The 17,217-nt window shown below is 37.1% G+C and overlaps 1 protein-coding gene across 2 annotated transcripts; it reads right to left on the reverse strand.

The window, feature by feature from the left end:
* Nucleotides 1-752: 752 nt before the first annotated feature.
* On the reverse strand, nt 753-16,744 carry LOC129377856 (transforming growth factor beta-1-induced transcript 1 protein-like). 2 transcript variants are annotated; one of them, XM_055058065.1, is made up of 12 exons: nt 16,464-16,744; nt 10,255-10,305; nt 9,456-9,604; nt 9,329-9,384; nt 9,053-9,186; nt 8,257-8,335; nt 6,350-6,434; nt 5,412-5,594; nt 4,550-4,723; nt 4,379-4,460; nt 2,957-3,105; nt 753-1,820 (listed from the first exon to the last, which is right to left on the reverse strand). In XM_055058065.1, exons 1-12 carry the CDS (start codon nt 16,474-16,476, stop codon nt 1,554-1,556), a joined length of 1,422 nt encoding a protein of 473 aa, XP_054914040.1. In that variant the 5' UTR covers nt 16,477-16,744; the 3' UTR covers nt 753-1,553. The 2 variants fall into 2 exon arrangements, with proteins under 2 accessions (XP_054914040.1, XP_054914041.1); XM_055058066.1 differs by lacking the exon at nt 10,255-10,305 and having other exon boundaries at nt 16,464-16,732.
* Between the last annotated feature and the right edge of the window lie 473 nt (nt 16,745-17,217).

The raw sequence follows: 17,217 nt of genomic DNA on the forward strand, positions 1-17,217 counted from the left end.
GGACACGTCATCACGCAGCTGTCGCCTCACCTGAACGGCTGGCAAAGTGCTTCATATCAGAAACTGTAAATAATATTCAGGGGCTTTATGTTTTTCTTCTTAAACTTTGATAAATAAAATTAATGAGTAATTAGGTGCTCATTTTTACAAAGAGAGGAAACAGTGACCTCTGGTGGTCAAAATCAGCATTTGCCGAACTGTTTACTGCGAAGCTGCTGCAGAAATATTTTAGTAACTTTGCTGCATATATTTATACTGATGCTTTGTGTGTATTTATTTTAACTTGGAACAAATTATAGCTCGATTTTTACATTTCAAATGTAAATGAAGTCTTTTTATTTAAAAATGTGACAACTGCACAACTGTATTTTTAACCCTTATGCTGTGTTTTAAAAAAATATATATATTAATAAATCTTGTGTTTATTCAAGGCTCATAAGTGTCTGCAGCTCTATTTATATTTTATTTAATAGCATAACTGCCTAACGAAATGCAAAGATTCATGGTCCAGGATTTTAAATCTGGTTTTATATTCAAAATAAACTATATATATATATATATATATATATATATATATATATATATATATATATATATATATATATATATATATATATATATATATATAAATATTCCTTTGTTGACTGCAGAGAACCATAATGAAACTTTTTTTCTAAATACATAAATCACCACATGGAGTAAATTGACAATTCATCCAATATAAAATAATAATTAAGTATAAACACAAAACATCATAAAAACTTTTTATTTCTAGAAACGCGTCTGACATTTTGCATAGAGGAATAAGTGAACGATACCTGACTTTAAAAATAAGGTAGTTTACGTAAACATATTTAGCAATCAGCAAACAATACATAAATGCAAATGCAGTGAAGTGTGTATTTGAGGCAATAAAAAGCAAATATATTATAAGGAATTTTCTTTCATAACATTTAACCTCGTGAATTGAAACAATACATTTAATCTGCTTCTTTCCTTCCTTTGGCAAAAAAAAGATACAATTTTATGGCTGAGATAAACTTTTGGCGTCGATTTACTTCAATCTCATTTTCTAAAAAACAAATGATGTGTTGGTTGATTCTACTCCATCCTCACTGCTTCACTAAATGACCGAGACATGATGAAGCATCTGCTTTTATTCAGGGATTCAGAGGATGAGAGAAGTACGGAAGAGGATTAGGGCCACCAGGAAAGAAAAAAATAAATTCTGACTTTTTCTTCAGTTTTTTCCCCTCTTTTTTCCATACACTTCTCTCGAAACGAAAATTTTGAGAGAAAAAGATTAAAGTCAGAATTCTGAGAAAACATTAGAATTCTGAAATCAAAGCCAGAATTCTAAAAATTAGTCGGAATTCTTAAAGTAGCATCAGAATTCTGACTTAAATCTCAGAATTCTATTAAAGGGAGAATTCTGAGATTTAAGTCAGAATTCTGAAAAGAAAAAAAAGTCAGTTTTAAGACATAATTTCATCCTTTCTTTCCTGGTGGCCCTAACTGTCTCCCGTAGCGCCGGTCCGTGGAGCGGTGGGTGTCTAACCGAAGAGCTTGATGAAGCAGGGGTGGCAGTAGGGCTTGTTCTCCTGCTCCTTGAAGCAGCCCTTGCTCAGCGGCTTCATGCAGAACTGGCACACCAGGTGGTGCGGGTGGAACTTGGCGCCCATGGCGGTGACGCAGCGGCCCAGGATGGGCTGCTGGCAGGCCTGGCACATGCTGCCGCGGGACTGGTGGTAGTGAGCCTCGCACAGCGGCTTTCCCTCGTGCTCGAAGAAGCTGCCGTTGACGAAGGGGCTGTAGCACTCCTGCAAGCAGGCAGAGCGCAGACGATTAATCGTGATTGATCTAACTTAGCGATCGAATAATCGATAACTGGAGAATAGTCATGATAGATAACTAAAACTACAGAAATAACAAAAACTGAAATTGAGAAAACATTTTCGTTAAATGAAATAATTATTATGGGCGGAAACTATAACTAACTGTAGCAATATTGTACATTTACAACATTGACTAAAACTTACTGAAATTACAGATATAATGTCCTTTGTTTTTGTGTTTATGAATGTATTTTATCAGCCTTTTGCGCTAATGTGAAGTTGATTTTTTTTCCTCAAACAAACTGGGAGAGAACAGTTCAACAATAATTTAATGAATTTTTTGAAAATGTAATCTTCTGTTGAGTATTGATTAACCAATCGATGTAAATATAATCACAATACTTTCATGTTTTTGAGTTCTGCGCCCAAAAATTAACCAAAGTCTGAAAGAACTAAAAGTACTAATAACAAATAAAAATTAAATACACAAAAAAATAAAAACCAGCAAACACACTGTTAAAAATTAATTAAAACTAATTGAATTAGACAAACAAAAAGTCACAAAAAATAAAACTAACTTGTGTATGCACACTCAAAAAAAGACTAGCATCCAAGCAAAAGCTGCAAAAAATACAGTCGGTTTGGTTGCTAGGTGACGGCGAAGTTCCCATGGAAAGTAACTTAGTAAACAAAATAAAAATTTCTTCATATTGATGAAAATTTTACCTACAACAAGACATTATTACTATGTTATAAGTGAAATTTAAAAAAATAATTCTTAGAGTTAGTATTTCGGATTAGATTTAAAAAAGAATATTTCAAATATTTTTTATATTTTTTTGAAGTGAATTATTGAACAATTTTCAGAACATTTTGCAGGTTTTTAGTGCAAACTCCAAATAAATTCTTTGAAAATCAATCGACTGATTTGGTGAATTGAGCAAAAAAACACAAATCAATAACTTCATTGTTATTGACCATTAAAAGGGTTTAAATAAGAAAATAAATTGGATCAGTCCAAACTAAAAGCTTGTTGTTTTAGACTGTTTCTTTTATTATCTCAGGTGATATTTTTATCGGTAGTCCACTGCTGATTGGATGAGTAAATGATGAAAACTCACCCGACACACGAAGCACTGAGGATGCCAGAGAGAGTTCAGAGCTGAGATGTAGTTTTCCAGAATCGGCTCGCTGCAGCCCTGACAGCGGGAGGCAAACAGGGTCAGGAAGCACTGCTGACAGTACTGCTGGCCGTCACGGTCATGGAAACCTGCAGGAGGAAACCACAGATTTACAACAACACCAACCAAAAACAGGTTAAATACAGCAGAGAAAAACAGTGCACCCTTTTTAAATCACCTTGGATTGCAACAAAATATACTTATTTATTTCTTATTAAAGCTAAGCGTATGCTGTAGCCCACTGAAGGCCACTAGGGGGCGCAAGATCTTTTATCATAAAATCTAAACTATATTTTATTAATAATATAAAATAATAACTACAAAATATAAGTTGAAAATTTATTGAAATATCATTTGGATACCAATCAAATTTACTTTGCTCCTCAAGCTAGCATAGCGCAGCTAACTAAAATCAGAAGGTATGAAGTAGCATTTATGCTAAAAGAATAGCGAATGAAAGTGACATAAACATTCTAAATGTTTTTATTTATTTACATGTTTTGTGTTTGTCTGTTTGCAAAAGGAACCTTCAGGAATATTATAAACCCTACATGGATCTAAAACCAGTTCAAGTTTGATTTAATAGCTTCATAAACACAAAAACAAATGCTGTTATAATTTCAGTATATTTCATTTTATAAATGCACAATAAAGTCCCAGGTTTTCCCCATTAATTACTATTTTTATTTATTTCAGTTAAAACTGTTTTCTCGCTTTCAGTTTTTGTTACATGGTTAGACTTGATTAAATATCATGTGTTTCCTCCTGTGTATTATAAGCCTGGCGGGCAACCAGGCTTTACTTGGGCCCCCACCAGGCAAAGCATTGCTTCTTTATTGAAGTCTGTTTAAAATGTTTGCATTTTTTGAGACTTTATAGTTGGTGTTCAGGTGTTAACCTTCCAATCTGTCAATAACACATAATTATCAGGTGATATTTTCAAATTTCCTGTCAACTTTAACCATTTTTTAACTCAAAAACACGATGGGATGAATAGCTGCCCATTGGCACCGTAGAGATTAGCTAGCTTTCTGGGGGAAACCTAAACTAACTAACACACATTCAAATAGATTAATATTATCCGCTTACACCTTCTTTCAATGTTGTACTTTGGCCACCGTCCAGCAGAGGGCGCCACCGGTCCTCATTAACCAAAGCCATTTCAGAATTAAAGATGGCGGCCATTCCAAAGGAGGAAGGAGAAACGATCCAGACAGAGTCCGGTGTGTAATGTAAAATCCACATTAACAGGCGGTTTATTTTTTATTCTTTTAGTCCACAGAACCTGAAATTCTGCTAACCCCTCCCCCCCCCAGAAATGTTCAAGATTTTCTTTTAAACTCTTTCTAATAAGTTTCTTACCTTCGTCTCCAAATGTGCGGCTGCACTTGACGCAGCAGAAACACTCTGGATGCCAGTTCTTGTCCAGAGCAGTGACCATTTTCTAAACACAGAGAAACAAAGGTGAGGGAAACGGATGCAACTAACTGTTATAGATCGGTAAAAAAAAAAAAAAGTGGTTCTATGTCTCACGTTCAGTATCGGTTTGCTGCAGTTAGCGCAGTGCGGGGAGAAGAGCGTGAAGTAGTCCGACTCGCAATATGGCCGCCCGTCCTTCTCGAAGAAGTTGCGACTGCCCAGCTCCGTCTCGCACTCTGAGCACACGAAGTGCTCCGGGTGCCACACCTTCCCGAGCGCCGTCACCACCTGTTGCACACGGACAGTCAGCTTTACTGCTGCAGATGTGGTGCTTTAAGCTCTGTTGCGCTTAAAGCAAAGCTGATTAACTGATAAGCGGACATTTTCTTAAAAACATGAGTTTTGTGACTATTTGGGCCAAAAACTCTCAGAAATGCAGAGATTAATCTCAGAAATTTTCAACAAAAACCCTTTCGAAACACAAATATTAAAAAAATAAATTCAGATTTTTTTGGGTGGAAAATTACTCCTTTTTTATATCTAAAATGGCCCTGATGCGCCGTACACCTATCATCCCATCCTCGCTCCAAAGCACATCAGTCATTTTTGACATTGTTGTTGCTCCGTCGTGCAGCGCAGCTGGAATAAATCGCTATTAAGGAGAAACTTAAGGACCTTGTTGAGTTTTTATTTTAAAACAGAACCACAGAGTGAGTTTTTCACCCGACACCAGACTGTCTGGACCTTTTCGCTTTCCTGTTCTGGTTTAGCCGCCATCTTGTATCAACTGGCTGCTTAAACACGACCAGCGGCGCCCTCTGCTGGATGGCCGCCAAGCTACAACACTAACCGAAACTTTAACTGATGTCATGAACTCATTTTAATCTAATAAACCATCTGCGGACATTTAATCATAAGCTGATTAACTGTTCGCATCCCTACTGGTGGTTCACATGGCAACATAAAAGCCGCTCACCTGTCCTATGACGGGTTTTTGGCAAGCTGAGCAGTTTCCCTTGGAGGACGTCTGAACTCCTTGTCGGCTCAGGTCTGACTGGAGGAGTCCCAGCATGCTGTCCAGTGAGCCTCCAGGTGTGGGCTGGGCCGGAGCGGCGGGCCGCTGCGGTGCGGGGACCACTTGGCTGACAGACGGAGTCGGCTGGTAGAAGACAAAGAACGGTCGTCTTTAGGAGACTTTAAGGCTGACAGTCTTACATTTTCAGCTGCTGCAGTTCGCTTTCACACTGTCAAACAATCCAAACCTATTCCCCTCCTCACCTGTGGTGGCACTGTGCCAAAAAAGACTGGAGGGAATGACACAAAAACTTCAGAACAAAACACTGAACATAACTTCCTGAAATGTAAACAAAAATGGAGTAGCGTCAGATTTTAGCGATTGTATGATTTTCTTCTTCTCTTTGGTAAAAGTAAACAAGTAATTTTTTTGTTAGTGCTAGACTCAATGTTTGTTTTAGTTATATTTACCCAGAATGCCCTGTGCTACAGTCCATTTCCTGTTCCAGTCCACATGGCGTTCACATATGTATTCAAACTGCACCAGAGTTGATGTTTACTTTGATTAAGCATTCAGACAAACCAGACTTCTAGACAAACAAACTACAGTTTGATTAAAGCAAACTAAATAAACCCTTAGGTCTGGTCTGTGAAGCTGAACTCTGACCTCAGATTGAAGGAGACACTCTAAAGCCTTCATCCTCTGAAGACCAACGGATGTTTGGAAAAGTGCAGGAATCTTCCTGTAAACATCTGGGCTTTGTTTATACCCCACATCTGGATCCAAAACAGTTTTAAAATGATGCAAATAAGTTCCTACCTCATCTACCAGCTGCATATTGAGTGTTTCAGCCAAAAACAGTTTTAGTTTCCTAACTTTCTCTGAAGGCCGTAACTTACCGTCGTTTGGACTCTGAAGTCAGACAGTGAAGCCATCAGTTTGTCCAACTCCATGGTGGCTGAAGTCGCTGAAGGTTTCGAGGAGCTGGAACAAAAAGACAAATCGACACATCAGGTCGGATGTAGAAGAAGAGGATTACAGATTTTCCATAAAATTCAAACATCCCACAGAAATCAGAAGTGAAGCCTTCAGCATAGGAGATAAAAATGAAAACAGTAAATTTCCCCAAAAAAGCTTTACATGTTTTAGATCAGCTTCCAGAAATGTTCTAGAAAAAACAGGACATTTCTGAGTTTGTAATGCCGAAAGTCAAACATTTTAAAGTTTTTTTCTATGAAATTTCTGACAAACTCAACATTTTTATATTTTTTTCTAGCAAAATGTAAACTTTTGAGGACCCAGAAATTTTCATGATTTTTTCTAAAATTTTTTCCTAGAAAATTTCTGAGGTTAATCTAAATTCTTCTGGATTTTTGTTTGGCAAATTTCCAACTTGGTCACTTTTTTTCTATTGAATTTCTGAGATTAATCTCAAAATGTCTGTTTTTTTCTAGCAAATTTATGACTTTTGGAACTCAAGATTTTCTTTCCTCTACAAAAATTTTGACTCAGAAATTTTCTTGTTTTTCTAGAAAATTTCACAGATCAATCTCAAATGGTTTTTTTTTCTAGCAAATGTTTGATTTTTGTAGCTCAGAAATTTTCTGAAATTAATTTTGAAATTTGAGTTTTTTGGCAGAAATGTTTTCGTGGTTTTTCAATCCGCAACAGGCCTAATGGAAACTGTTTGGATGCTTGTGATTTGTAACAAGGATTATGATCTAAAATCATTTTTGTACTCCAGAACCGGCCCGCATGGTGGCCCAGTCAGTAGCACCTTGAATATTTCTCAAAATTACCTCAAAAGGAAATGAGTATTAAAAACTTCCTGCGTTATTTTCACAGGAATATAAAACATTTCATTAATGTTCTTACTGGGTGTCGGTGCATTTCAAAGAAAATTAACATCTGATTTACATGGATTACATGTTTCCTTGTCTCTCCAATTTTGCATAGAAAACATTTATTGGATAAGTTGCGTCTGTGTTTCTTGATCTGAAAAAAGTTTTTGACACTTTAAATAATGAAATATTACACATATTATTACCAGATTACCTTTCACCTTCTCTTCCATTATCACCCGGTGTTCCCCCAGGCTCCATTCAGGGACCGCTGTTATTTTCTCTATCCGTAAATCACCTCCATTCAGTTCGTCCTGATGTTTTTATTCAAATGTACGCAGATGATACTGTCATTTCTACTCTTAGACGAATGACTCAAGCCAATGAGCTTACACAGTCTGTGGTGAATGAATTGGATTGGTTAAAACTCAACGTAAACAAAACTGTTGGAATGTTTTTCTCCAAATCAAAACTTCCAAATTTTGATGCAGAAATTTATCTGGCTGGAGAAAAAAACTACAGGTTGGGAACAAATTTTAATGTCTTTCTATCATAATGGACTCAAAACTTAGTTTAAATCTCAAATTATAAAAAGTTTGAATTTAAGTTAAATTCAGTATTTGAAATTTTAGTTTCATAAGATCACATTTATCACTACAGGCCTCTAAAATATTTATGCATGCATGTATTTTATCACATCAAAACAACATTTTAATGTGAGAATAAAGTTAAAGTTTGTGAAACTATTGGTGCTTCTGCAGAGTTATCAAAATTATTAGCACATTTTTCTTTGTGTTTTTTAAAAAGGAACCTTCAACGTAATTTTGTTATTGCCTTTCTATATCGGATCTAATAGGATTGGTGCATTTCTATGTGAAAAGGTTTTAAAATGTTGCAAACTTGTAGGTTTGATGCTCATGGTACAAAGTTAAAAAAACAATTAATATATATTTATTAAATGAGACCTGGAGGAGGTTGAGGTCTTATCCTTGATCTTGTCCCTCTCGTCTTTCTTAGAAGCAGGAAACTGGGCCAAGATCTCATCTGCAAACAAAATTACATCATCAAATAAAAGTATAGACCCGCTGCAGGGTAACGTCTAAAAGGAACGCAGAGCTTTGTTACTAATTGCCAACTCTACAACTAGATAACAAGGTCAGGATAAAGTATCTGTAAGAAAAAACAGGGAAATAGCTCAGCTATGCTAGCTTGACTTTGACAATCTTACCATGTAGATGTGTTGTGGAATTCGATGTGCTTTGGTTCAGTTACAAAATAAAAAAAGGCAACTTAAACACCAACCAGATCATCACTAAAGCTGACGTTTAAATTAGCCACATGGAGCCTAAAAACATAAAACTATCGCAAACTGAATGTTCTGCTCTTTGTATGGAAAATGTTTGAGTGTTTTTTGGCGTTGAATCCTGAAACATAGTTTTGTCAGTTGCTATGACAAGTTTGTGTGTAAAGCCGACACAGAAAGTGAAGAAAGAAGTGGTTTTGAGTTATTCTCTCATGGTTTTTCTGCGTTATTCTTGTATTTACTGTAGCAGACTCCACTAAACGAATAATTCTCCAGGTTTAATTTTGTTAATGGGATCGTTTTACCGCAGCAGCGTCGCTTTGGATGGCAAGAGTCGTCTCTTTGCCCTCCGGCGTTGTGTGAATGCACACATTTCCAGACTTAAACAATAACTTGCCAAGGGTCTCTATCTGAACAGCTGGAACTTGAGGTAAACCCATGGAAATGCACTCACAGACCTGTGATGTTAAACTGGGTGGCGTTGAGCTCCTGCAGCAGGTGATCCAGCTCGTTCAGACCGCCGCCCAGCAGCGAGGAGGAGAACGCAGGCGGCGGGTCTGCGGAGCGCGGAGAGCGCAGTTTGCACACGGTGCTGCAGGGCAGAGGAGACATTACTGCGTTCAGTGAACGGACAGTTTATCTGTTTATCTGCTCCAGTTAACAATTGATCAATTGCTAAACCAGTTGACAAATATTTAAATAATCGAATCACGATCTCTGCAGACCGGACCGACCTGTATAGTTTGTCCGGGTTGGAGTTGGTTGAAGTCTTCATTGCTGCAGAAACAGTCTGAGAAACAGACGATTAGTGAAGGTGAGGAAATGACACAATATGGCATGAAAATAAATCTGAGTGCCGACCTGCTGCGGCGTGTAGGCGGGCGGCGGCGGTCGAGCCTGCGCCGAGTCGTGGGAGTTGGCATCGGCATTCTGTGGAGGGTCAGAGGTCAGCAAGACGGGACACCGAGGAAGAGGAGAGCTGGTGTTCTCCAAATCTGCAAGAAGGGCATCTGGAAGGAAGGAGGAGGACATCCAAACATTAATTTATAGAAAAATAAATCTAATTTTGAAATTAATCTCTCCCCCCCCCCAAGACAAAATTTTTAAATTTCTGCGTTTCAAAAGTCAAAAATATTTTTTTTTCTTCAAGAAAACTTGAAAAAAGTCAAGATTTGTCTTAAAAATTTCTGGTTTAGTCTCAAAATTTCTAATTTTCTTGTCGGAAATCTTCAATTTTTCAAACTCAGAAATTTACAGTTTTCCATAGAAATTCTGAAATTAATCTCACATATTCAGATTTTTTTCTAGTATATTTTTGTTTTTAGAAAATAAAAAATTCTTATTTTTTCTAAAGAAAATTCTCTGATTCTAAAACTTTTCTAGCAAAAGTTTTTTTTTGTTTCTCTGTTTGTTTGTTTTTTCTCAGAAGTTAATTCTAAAAATCTTGGTGGAAATTTCCTTTTTTTTCAATCTACAAAGGCCCTGACACGCCATCATAGTTTATGGCTCTTACTTAATGTCTGACATCACGATTCTATACTCTGGATCAGTTTTGATGGTGCTCAGAGTGGAAAAAGTTCAGAAAAGACATGCAACATAAATGTGAATAAAAATATGCAAAAGCCTGGTGCAACACAAACATGCACAGACAGTTACGTACCAAACACAACAATACGAGGACTGAGAGGGTAGCAAGGCGGCTCAGACAGTCCTGAGGAGAGACAGACAGCCAGCGTGACCAAAACAGCAGCAGAAAGTCAGAGCAAACGCAACACACAGCTCAATCCTCAGCGATAAGTCAGCCGCAGACAGGAGAGTCTGCCACAGCTCAGGGCGGGAATCCGTCTTCATGCTGACATTACTGGGACAGACATTCATATCTGAGGCATGCCAGGCTGCAGAGGAAGCAGGGGAGGAAGAGCGCCTGGCTGCTGATATCCAAACAGCAGCAGGCCGCCCCCACACTCTCACTCACATGTTTGACTGCCAGAAACAAAGCTAGTTAGCTGGCTAGCAGCTGCACAGCACCTCTGTAGCTGAAAGGTGACCTAATATGCTTCTTCCAACAGATTGGGATAAGTTTATGACAAAACAAAACTTGTTCATTACATTTTCTGAGTTTGGAAATTAAAAATTGGCTTGAAAAATATCAAAAAATGTTAGATCTTAGAAATTTCCTAGACAAAAGAAAAGTCAACAACAAAACACATGTCTTTTCCAGCAGCCATTGTACAGCTCATAAAAACCAGCTGCCCAAATGTTCTGGAACTCAGCTGGGGTTGCTAGGTAACGTAGCATTGTCTGTTGAATGTTACTGTTTGAAACGGCTTGTCTTCCAGACACAGAAAACATGGAGAAAAAACGACTCAGTATTTTCTTTAGCGCCTGTATGGAGAGCCATTTCAGCCAAAATTACATAAATAAATATGTATGTAGGGCTTGTTCTGTTTTTAGAAGCAGAATGTGAATTTAGCATAATAGGTCTCACCTGATTTGACCAGAAAAACACAATTCTTTAGTCGTGTTTGATTTTAGTTATTTTAGTCTAATAAAATTACAATGAAGTAGCTGTAAAGAGCAAAATGCAACAGAAGCGTTCATGTTCTGCTTATTTTTACTCTTAGCCTTATTTGGGTTTAAGCTACAAAACCCTCAAAATGTAATTTATGACGCTAATGCCAAAAAAACAAAATATTTTATATAATATAAATATTTTTTTTCTACTTTGCTTATTAATTGGACTATAATTTAGGTCACACACTAAATAAGATATCAAACATTGAAAGAAATTAGATTACTGGATTTAAAACAACTTAAAAAATAAAAGAAGAAATATCAAATTTTGGTTATAAGACTTGCATGACGAAAACAAATCTGTTTCCAAGAAACAATTTATACATAATTCAGTTTTTTAATTAGTAAAGCAGACCATCTGCTGTAAAACTGAGCTTAGACAAGAGGCTCTACAGTAATCAATAATTCAACTCTGTTGATTAATTTTGACAAAATACTGTTTGTTACGCCTAAACTGGTGGTAAAAAAATCTAGTTTTTTTTAATACTCTGCCTCTTTAGCCGCCAGTTAAGGGGTTAAACTTTTCACTTTCAATTTTCTAATTTTCTGAGCTGTACTTACATCTGTACCCAGACAACAAAGCACCCATTAAAATTTTGTTTAATGGGTTTGAATCATCAAGCAGCAGTTTCGGCGGTCGCAGGACATGCGATTTTTCCTGCATTCCTGCATATTAAGGTGCCAAGGATTATAAATCCCGGCCCGAATTGCAGCACGGAAACAGATGTCAGCAAGTTGTCACTGAATATTGATCAGAAACAAGGGAACATCGTCCAGAAGTACAGATGATGAATTTGATTTTGATTTAGTTTATGTTTCAGGTTAATTGAAAATGAGTTAGAGGGCAAATGAATCAGATCTCTATTATGTCACCTCTTCATGAGGCAGAAACTCTTGTATTTAAACATTAAATAAGAAATATCACTTAATTCAGCGTATCTTCACTTTTCCAGGCTTCTAAAATTAAATGCAAATCAAAAAATGTTCTAAATCATAAAGTCAACGCCACACTGTAAAATTGTATTTACTTGTATTATTGCAATATTTAAAGTTTTGCTTACCCACTTTTTGCGCTGCAGGTTTTGAACCACCAGCGAACTCGTGACAATATCTGCGTTTCCATTTACAAAGTAACTGTGTAACTTGATATTATGGAAATAAATTCGCTTAATGGAAAATTGCCAATTTAAAAAATAGAGTAAGTTTTTCAATAGAAGGCTTTTGTGCTAAATAGATGTATTTTGTGCAACTGCAATGGAGACACACAAGTCACGTGATCACCAGCCGGATATTACTACTGGCAAAAACAACAAAAACACAACGACAGGAAGTAGCTGGAAGATCATGGCACTTAGCACTTTACTTCAACTAAACTCCTATTTAATGCATATTTATTCATAATGAACCAAAGCAGCTGAAATTATGAGCTTGTTTGAAAACTATTCCAGTAAAATGTTCTGTTATCTGTATTTTGTGGTGGATATAAGACATTAACTGTATCTTACTTTTTTAAAAAAAGAATCAGATGTAAACAAAAAATAACAAACTGTTTTAAAGATTTAATCTCCATTGGCCTTCATAGCCAGAGCTGAAACCCAGTTTTACACCATAAATCACGTTACCTGCCATTTCGCTGGTGAATTTAAATAATGTGTTGGCCTTACTTGGAAAAGTTAATAGTCACGTCAATAGTCCGTCAATTTGGACAAAAATATCCCCTGCTGTTTTGGAGCACTCCAAGATGGCGGCGGTATTTGCTTCCTCTTTCTCATGTCTATGGCTGACGGCGCAGCATGTGTTTAATTACTCATCCGGCGAATAAGCTTTTTCACATGTGATTTTAAAATTGTTTCTTATTTAATAGAAACACCGCAATTGCGAAATTCGTAAATATTTCTGAAATATTTACGAAGTTTTCAGCCAGCAGTGGCATGTCTGGTGGACATCAGAAAAGCCACCACGATTTGAGCTTCCTCAGAGTTTTCCTCACATTTGCAATGGAAACGCAACTACATAGCAATTTCCAACCTTTTGCGCCGCTGGTTTTGAACCAGGCTTGAACTCTTGTGACATTTTCTGCGTGAATCAGATGTGAGACACGGATGACGTGAACGGATCCCGCCTTGGATGAGCCCTGTGGTCACCTTCTCACCCGGATGATTCACACTTGTGGTATGGCCATGTGTTGGGAAGCTAGTGCACAGTCCACATGCCTGGGTTCTCGCCATTTCTCAAACACACACACACACACACACACACACACACACACACACACACACACACACACACACACACACACACACACACACACACACACACACACACACACACACACACAGACTGCACATATAAGGAGTTGAGCTTCTCTTAATGGGAATTATGACCATATTTAGCTCTGCCTGCTGACTTGTTTGTCTTGGCTTAGGAGACCATCTAACAAGTGGTCTCACTCCCTGAAAGTTTTACAAAAGCGGCGTAAACTGAGACAAACACCAACCCGGTCGCCCGAGTAACCCTGCCTCTGCGAGCGCAATCCGATCCAGATGTGCCCAGATGTGCTACATCTTGCCATTCACCCCCTCCTGTTGCTGGAGAAGCAAAAGTGCCCGATGACTTCACATAAAAAAGAAAAAAGCAAATGGCGAATGGGCGGCAGAGAGAAAAACCTTCTCCTTTTCCCTCGAACTATGTGGCTTGCTGAAATGGAAGCGCTGCTCTGGGCTATTTCCAACACAGAAAGCTGTCTCCCCAAACATGTTTGCAAGGAAAAAAACATCAGTAACTAGAAATAAAAGATCCCTTTGTGATTTTAAACGGAACAAGTCTGTGTTTTTCCTCTCCATCCACAGCTTATCCGGGGTGATGCATGGAGAGGACGGTTGTGGATCATTTAAAATCTAATTTATAAAGGCTTTATTGAATTAGCAGGCCGTGCATGAAAAACTCAGTAGCGGTCAGACAGATGTGGAGTAATTTATTGGGCTCACATTGTGTGTGGCTTTCAGAGCTTTGACTCTTCCACAGGTTGTCACGTTGCAACCAGGAACTAAAATGTATTTCGCCGGGATTGTCGCATCTTACAGAACAAACCGGAACACAGCAGAGAAAGTTGGGCAGAAGTTTAAAGCAGTTTTCGGTTCCAAAAACAATATTTCATTACCTGATCATGAAAATATCAGAGAAGCAACCACCAGTGGTAACTCTGGAGGAGCTGCAGAGAAGCTCTGCTTGGGTACAGGAAGCCAACAGACCAACTTTTAATTGTGCACTCCATGGATGCATGTAATAATAATTTTAGTAACCGATTAATCAGTTATTAGACTTAGACTTGACTTTATTGATCCCTTGGGAAGACTCCCTCAGGAAATTATTCTGATGATTAATCAAATATTTTGATGATTAATCAAATATTCTGATGATACTCTAATATTTTTGACAATTAATCAAATATTCTGATGATTTATTGGATAAAAAATTCAGTTAACTGCATTCATACAATAGAAATGAAATAAAAATACTTAATTCTGATGATTAATCAAATATTTTGACAATTAATCAATTATTCTGACAATTAATCTGATTTTAAAAATTCAGCTAACCACGTAGTTGTATTTTTTTTTGGAATAGAAATACAATAAAATAAGAAAATAAATAATTATAAAAAAAATTTAAATAAGAAAAATGTTTTCTTGCCTAATATATAATAAAAATGTTCTTTTGTGTTCGCTTGATAATTCAAGGAAAACATGTTCAACCCTGTTTGCTTGAATTGACATTCAGACAACATGGGGCTATAATCTATTGATTAATTTTTTGATTAACTGACAAAATTATTAAATAGAAAAAAGTGTTTAATAGGACAAAACCTGAACCAGATGAAGCTGAACCTGCCAATTGAGGAGTTCAGGAAAATATTTACTGACAAATAAGGTTTTGCTTTCATCTTAAATGTAAAATGTATAAAATATTTTGTTCAGATTTGTCTCAATTGCTGCTCAGAAAAGACTATTTTTACTGTATTCTCCAATTAAATCTAATCTATTCATGATTAATTGTGATTAATCACACTGGGTCTTCAGCCTTAGTTATTTTAGTTTATTAAAATTAACATAAGACAAATTTAAAGAGCAAAATGCAACAGAAGTGTTCGGAATCTGTTAATTTTACTGTATTTCTCCTCCTAAAACAACTTTAAAATTTAATTGAATACTAAATTAGTTGACAATCATTTCAATTATCAATTAATCACGATTAATTCAATTAATCGATTCAGCCCTATTTGGATCAGAGTTATTTTAGTTTGTTGAAATTACCATAAGGCAACTCTAAAGAGCAAAATGCAACAAAAGTGTTCATAATCTGTTTAATTTTTTTTGTATTTTTGGTATTTGGTGTTTTGCCGTCCTGCCCAAAGTGAATCCTTATTTTCGGGTCGTATGGTGATGAGTTTATAAATGTGATGCTGAGGTTGTAAGATGTTTATTTTATGGAAAACTTCATATCATCAACATTTGTGTTTTGTACCACTGATGTATGGCTGTATAATTGCTCTGTAAAAATAATAAATGTGTAAATTCTAAAAAAAAAAAAAAAGAAAAGAAAAGCAACTTTAACGATTAATTGATTACTAAACCAATAGATGATTATTTTAATAATTATTCGCAATTAATCGTTTCAGTCCTACATGATGAATCTGGACTTTATGGCGGAGGAGTAAAGTCATAACAAGTCATATTTGCTGTGAAAATGTGAGATGCGCCAAAATAAAACGTTTTGACCTCCATACTAAGTGGCGGAAACACTTAAAATCCACACAAACCATCAAACATGGTGGTGGCAGCTTCATGATGTGGAGAATAAAATGGATCTAAGTGACTACAACATAAGTACTGGGGGGAAAAATGGCTTAATTTCCAAATTAAATAAATAAATTAGGAAGGTGTCTGAAAAATGTGGCATGGATTTGCATTCAGCTTCATCTACAAAAACTTGAGACTCAATCAGAAAGTCAGTGCACAGATTTTTAACTTGTTGGGCTGAACATACAATTTTCCTCCAGTGTCACAGTTAAACAAACAGTGAAGCAGTTGAAGGGGAAGAAATGCTAATGGAGAACATTTTGCACGCCTTCCTACTGAAATGGGTTATTTTTGAGCCTCCTGCATGTCTGCACTCTAACTGCCAGGATCAACAGAGGCCAAATTTCCTCTGTTTGGGCAGACCGCCCCTTCCCACAGATCCCCTCCAAGATATCCCAGTTACAGCAAAACGAAGACCTGCAGCTCCAGTACTCACCCAAATCCTCCATGATCTGATCACAGCCTGCTGCTTTCCGCTCTAAAACCAGAACATTTATGACTGATGGCCGCGCTTTTGTCTCCCTCGGTCCTGGATAAGTTCTTGGACACCGTTATCCGCTCAGAGAGGCAGCAGGAGGAGGAGGAGGAGGACGAAGAGGGAGGGCGTCCCGTTTCTTTTCCCAACTCTCTTCCTGTCCAATGCCTACCAGCAGACTTTCAGACCCGAGGAGGCGTAGTTAAATAAATGTGGTTCCAAGCCCGCATTCCCCCCTCCGGCGCACGCAAGAAAGACGTAATCCTGGACATTCCCGGTCCATATTTGGGATAGAAAACCGCGGATCGAGAGGAGAACAGACAGCGGCCCAATGCTGCGACCCAGCGTTATAACTGCACCAGCAGCATCCTGCAGCAACGAGCCACGTTGAAACCTTCTGTTCTGAGAAAATACATGAAAACTGATGTCGAAATGTATTTATTTACGTTTTAAAAATTAAATTAGTCATGTTTTTCTGCCTGGTGTGGGAGCGCAGGGAGTGATTTCCATGGAAACCGGCTGAAAACTGTTGTCCTGTCATTATAAAAAATAAATAAATAAAAAGAAAATTTAAAGAAACAACTCAGAAACTTTCTAGAAAAAAGGGAAAATTTTGAAGCTTGAAAAGTAGACAAAATGCTACAAATATATATAGGATATATATATATAGCCCGCATTCCCTAATATATATTAGGGGGCGTGGCCAGCAGCAGCT

Source organism: Poeciliopsis prolifica, unplaced genomic scaffold, assembly GCF_027474105.1.
Source record: "Poeciliopsis prolifica strain line A6 unplaced genomic scaffold, Auburn_PproV2 SCAFFOLD049, whole genome shotgun sequence".
Lineage (NCBI taxonomy): Eukaryota > Metazoa > Chordata > Actinopteri > Cyprinodontiformes > Poeciliidae > Poeciliopsis > Poeciliopsis prolifica.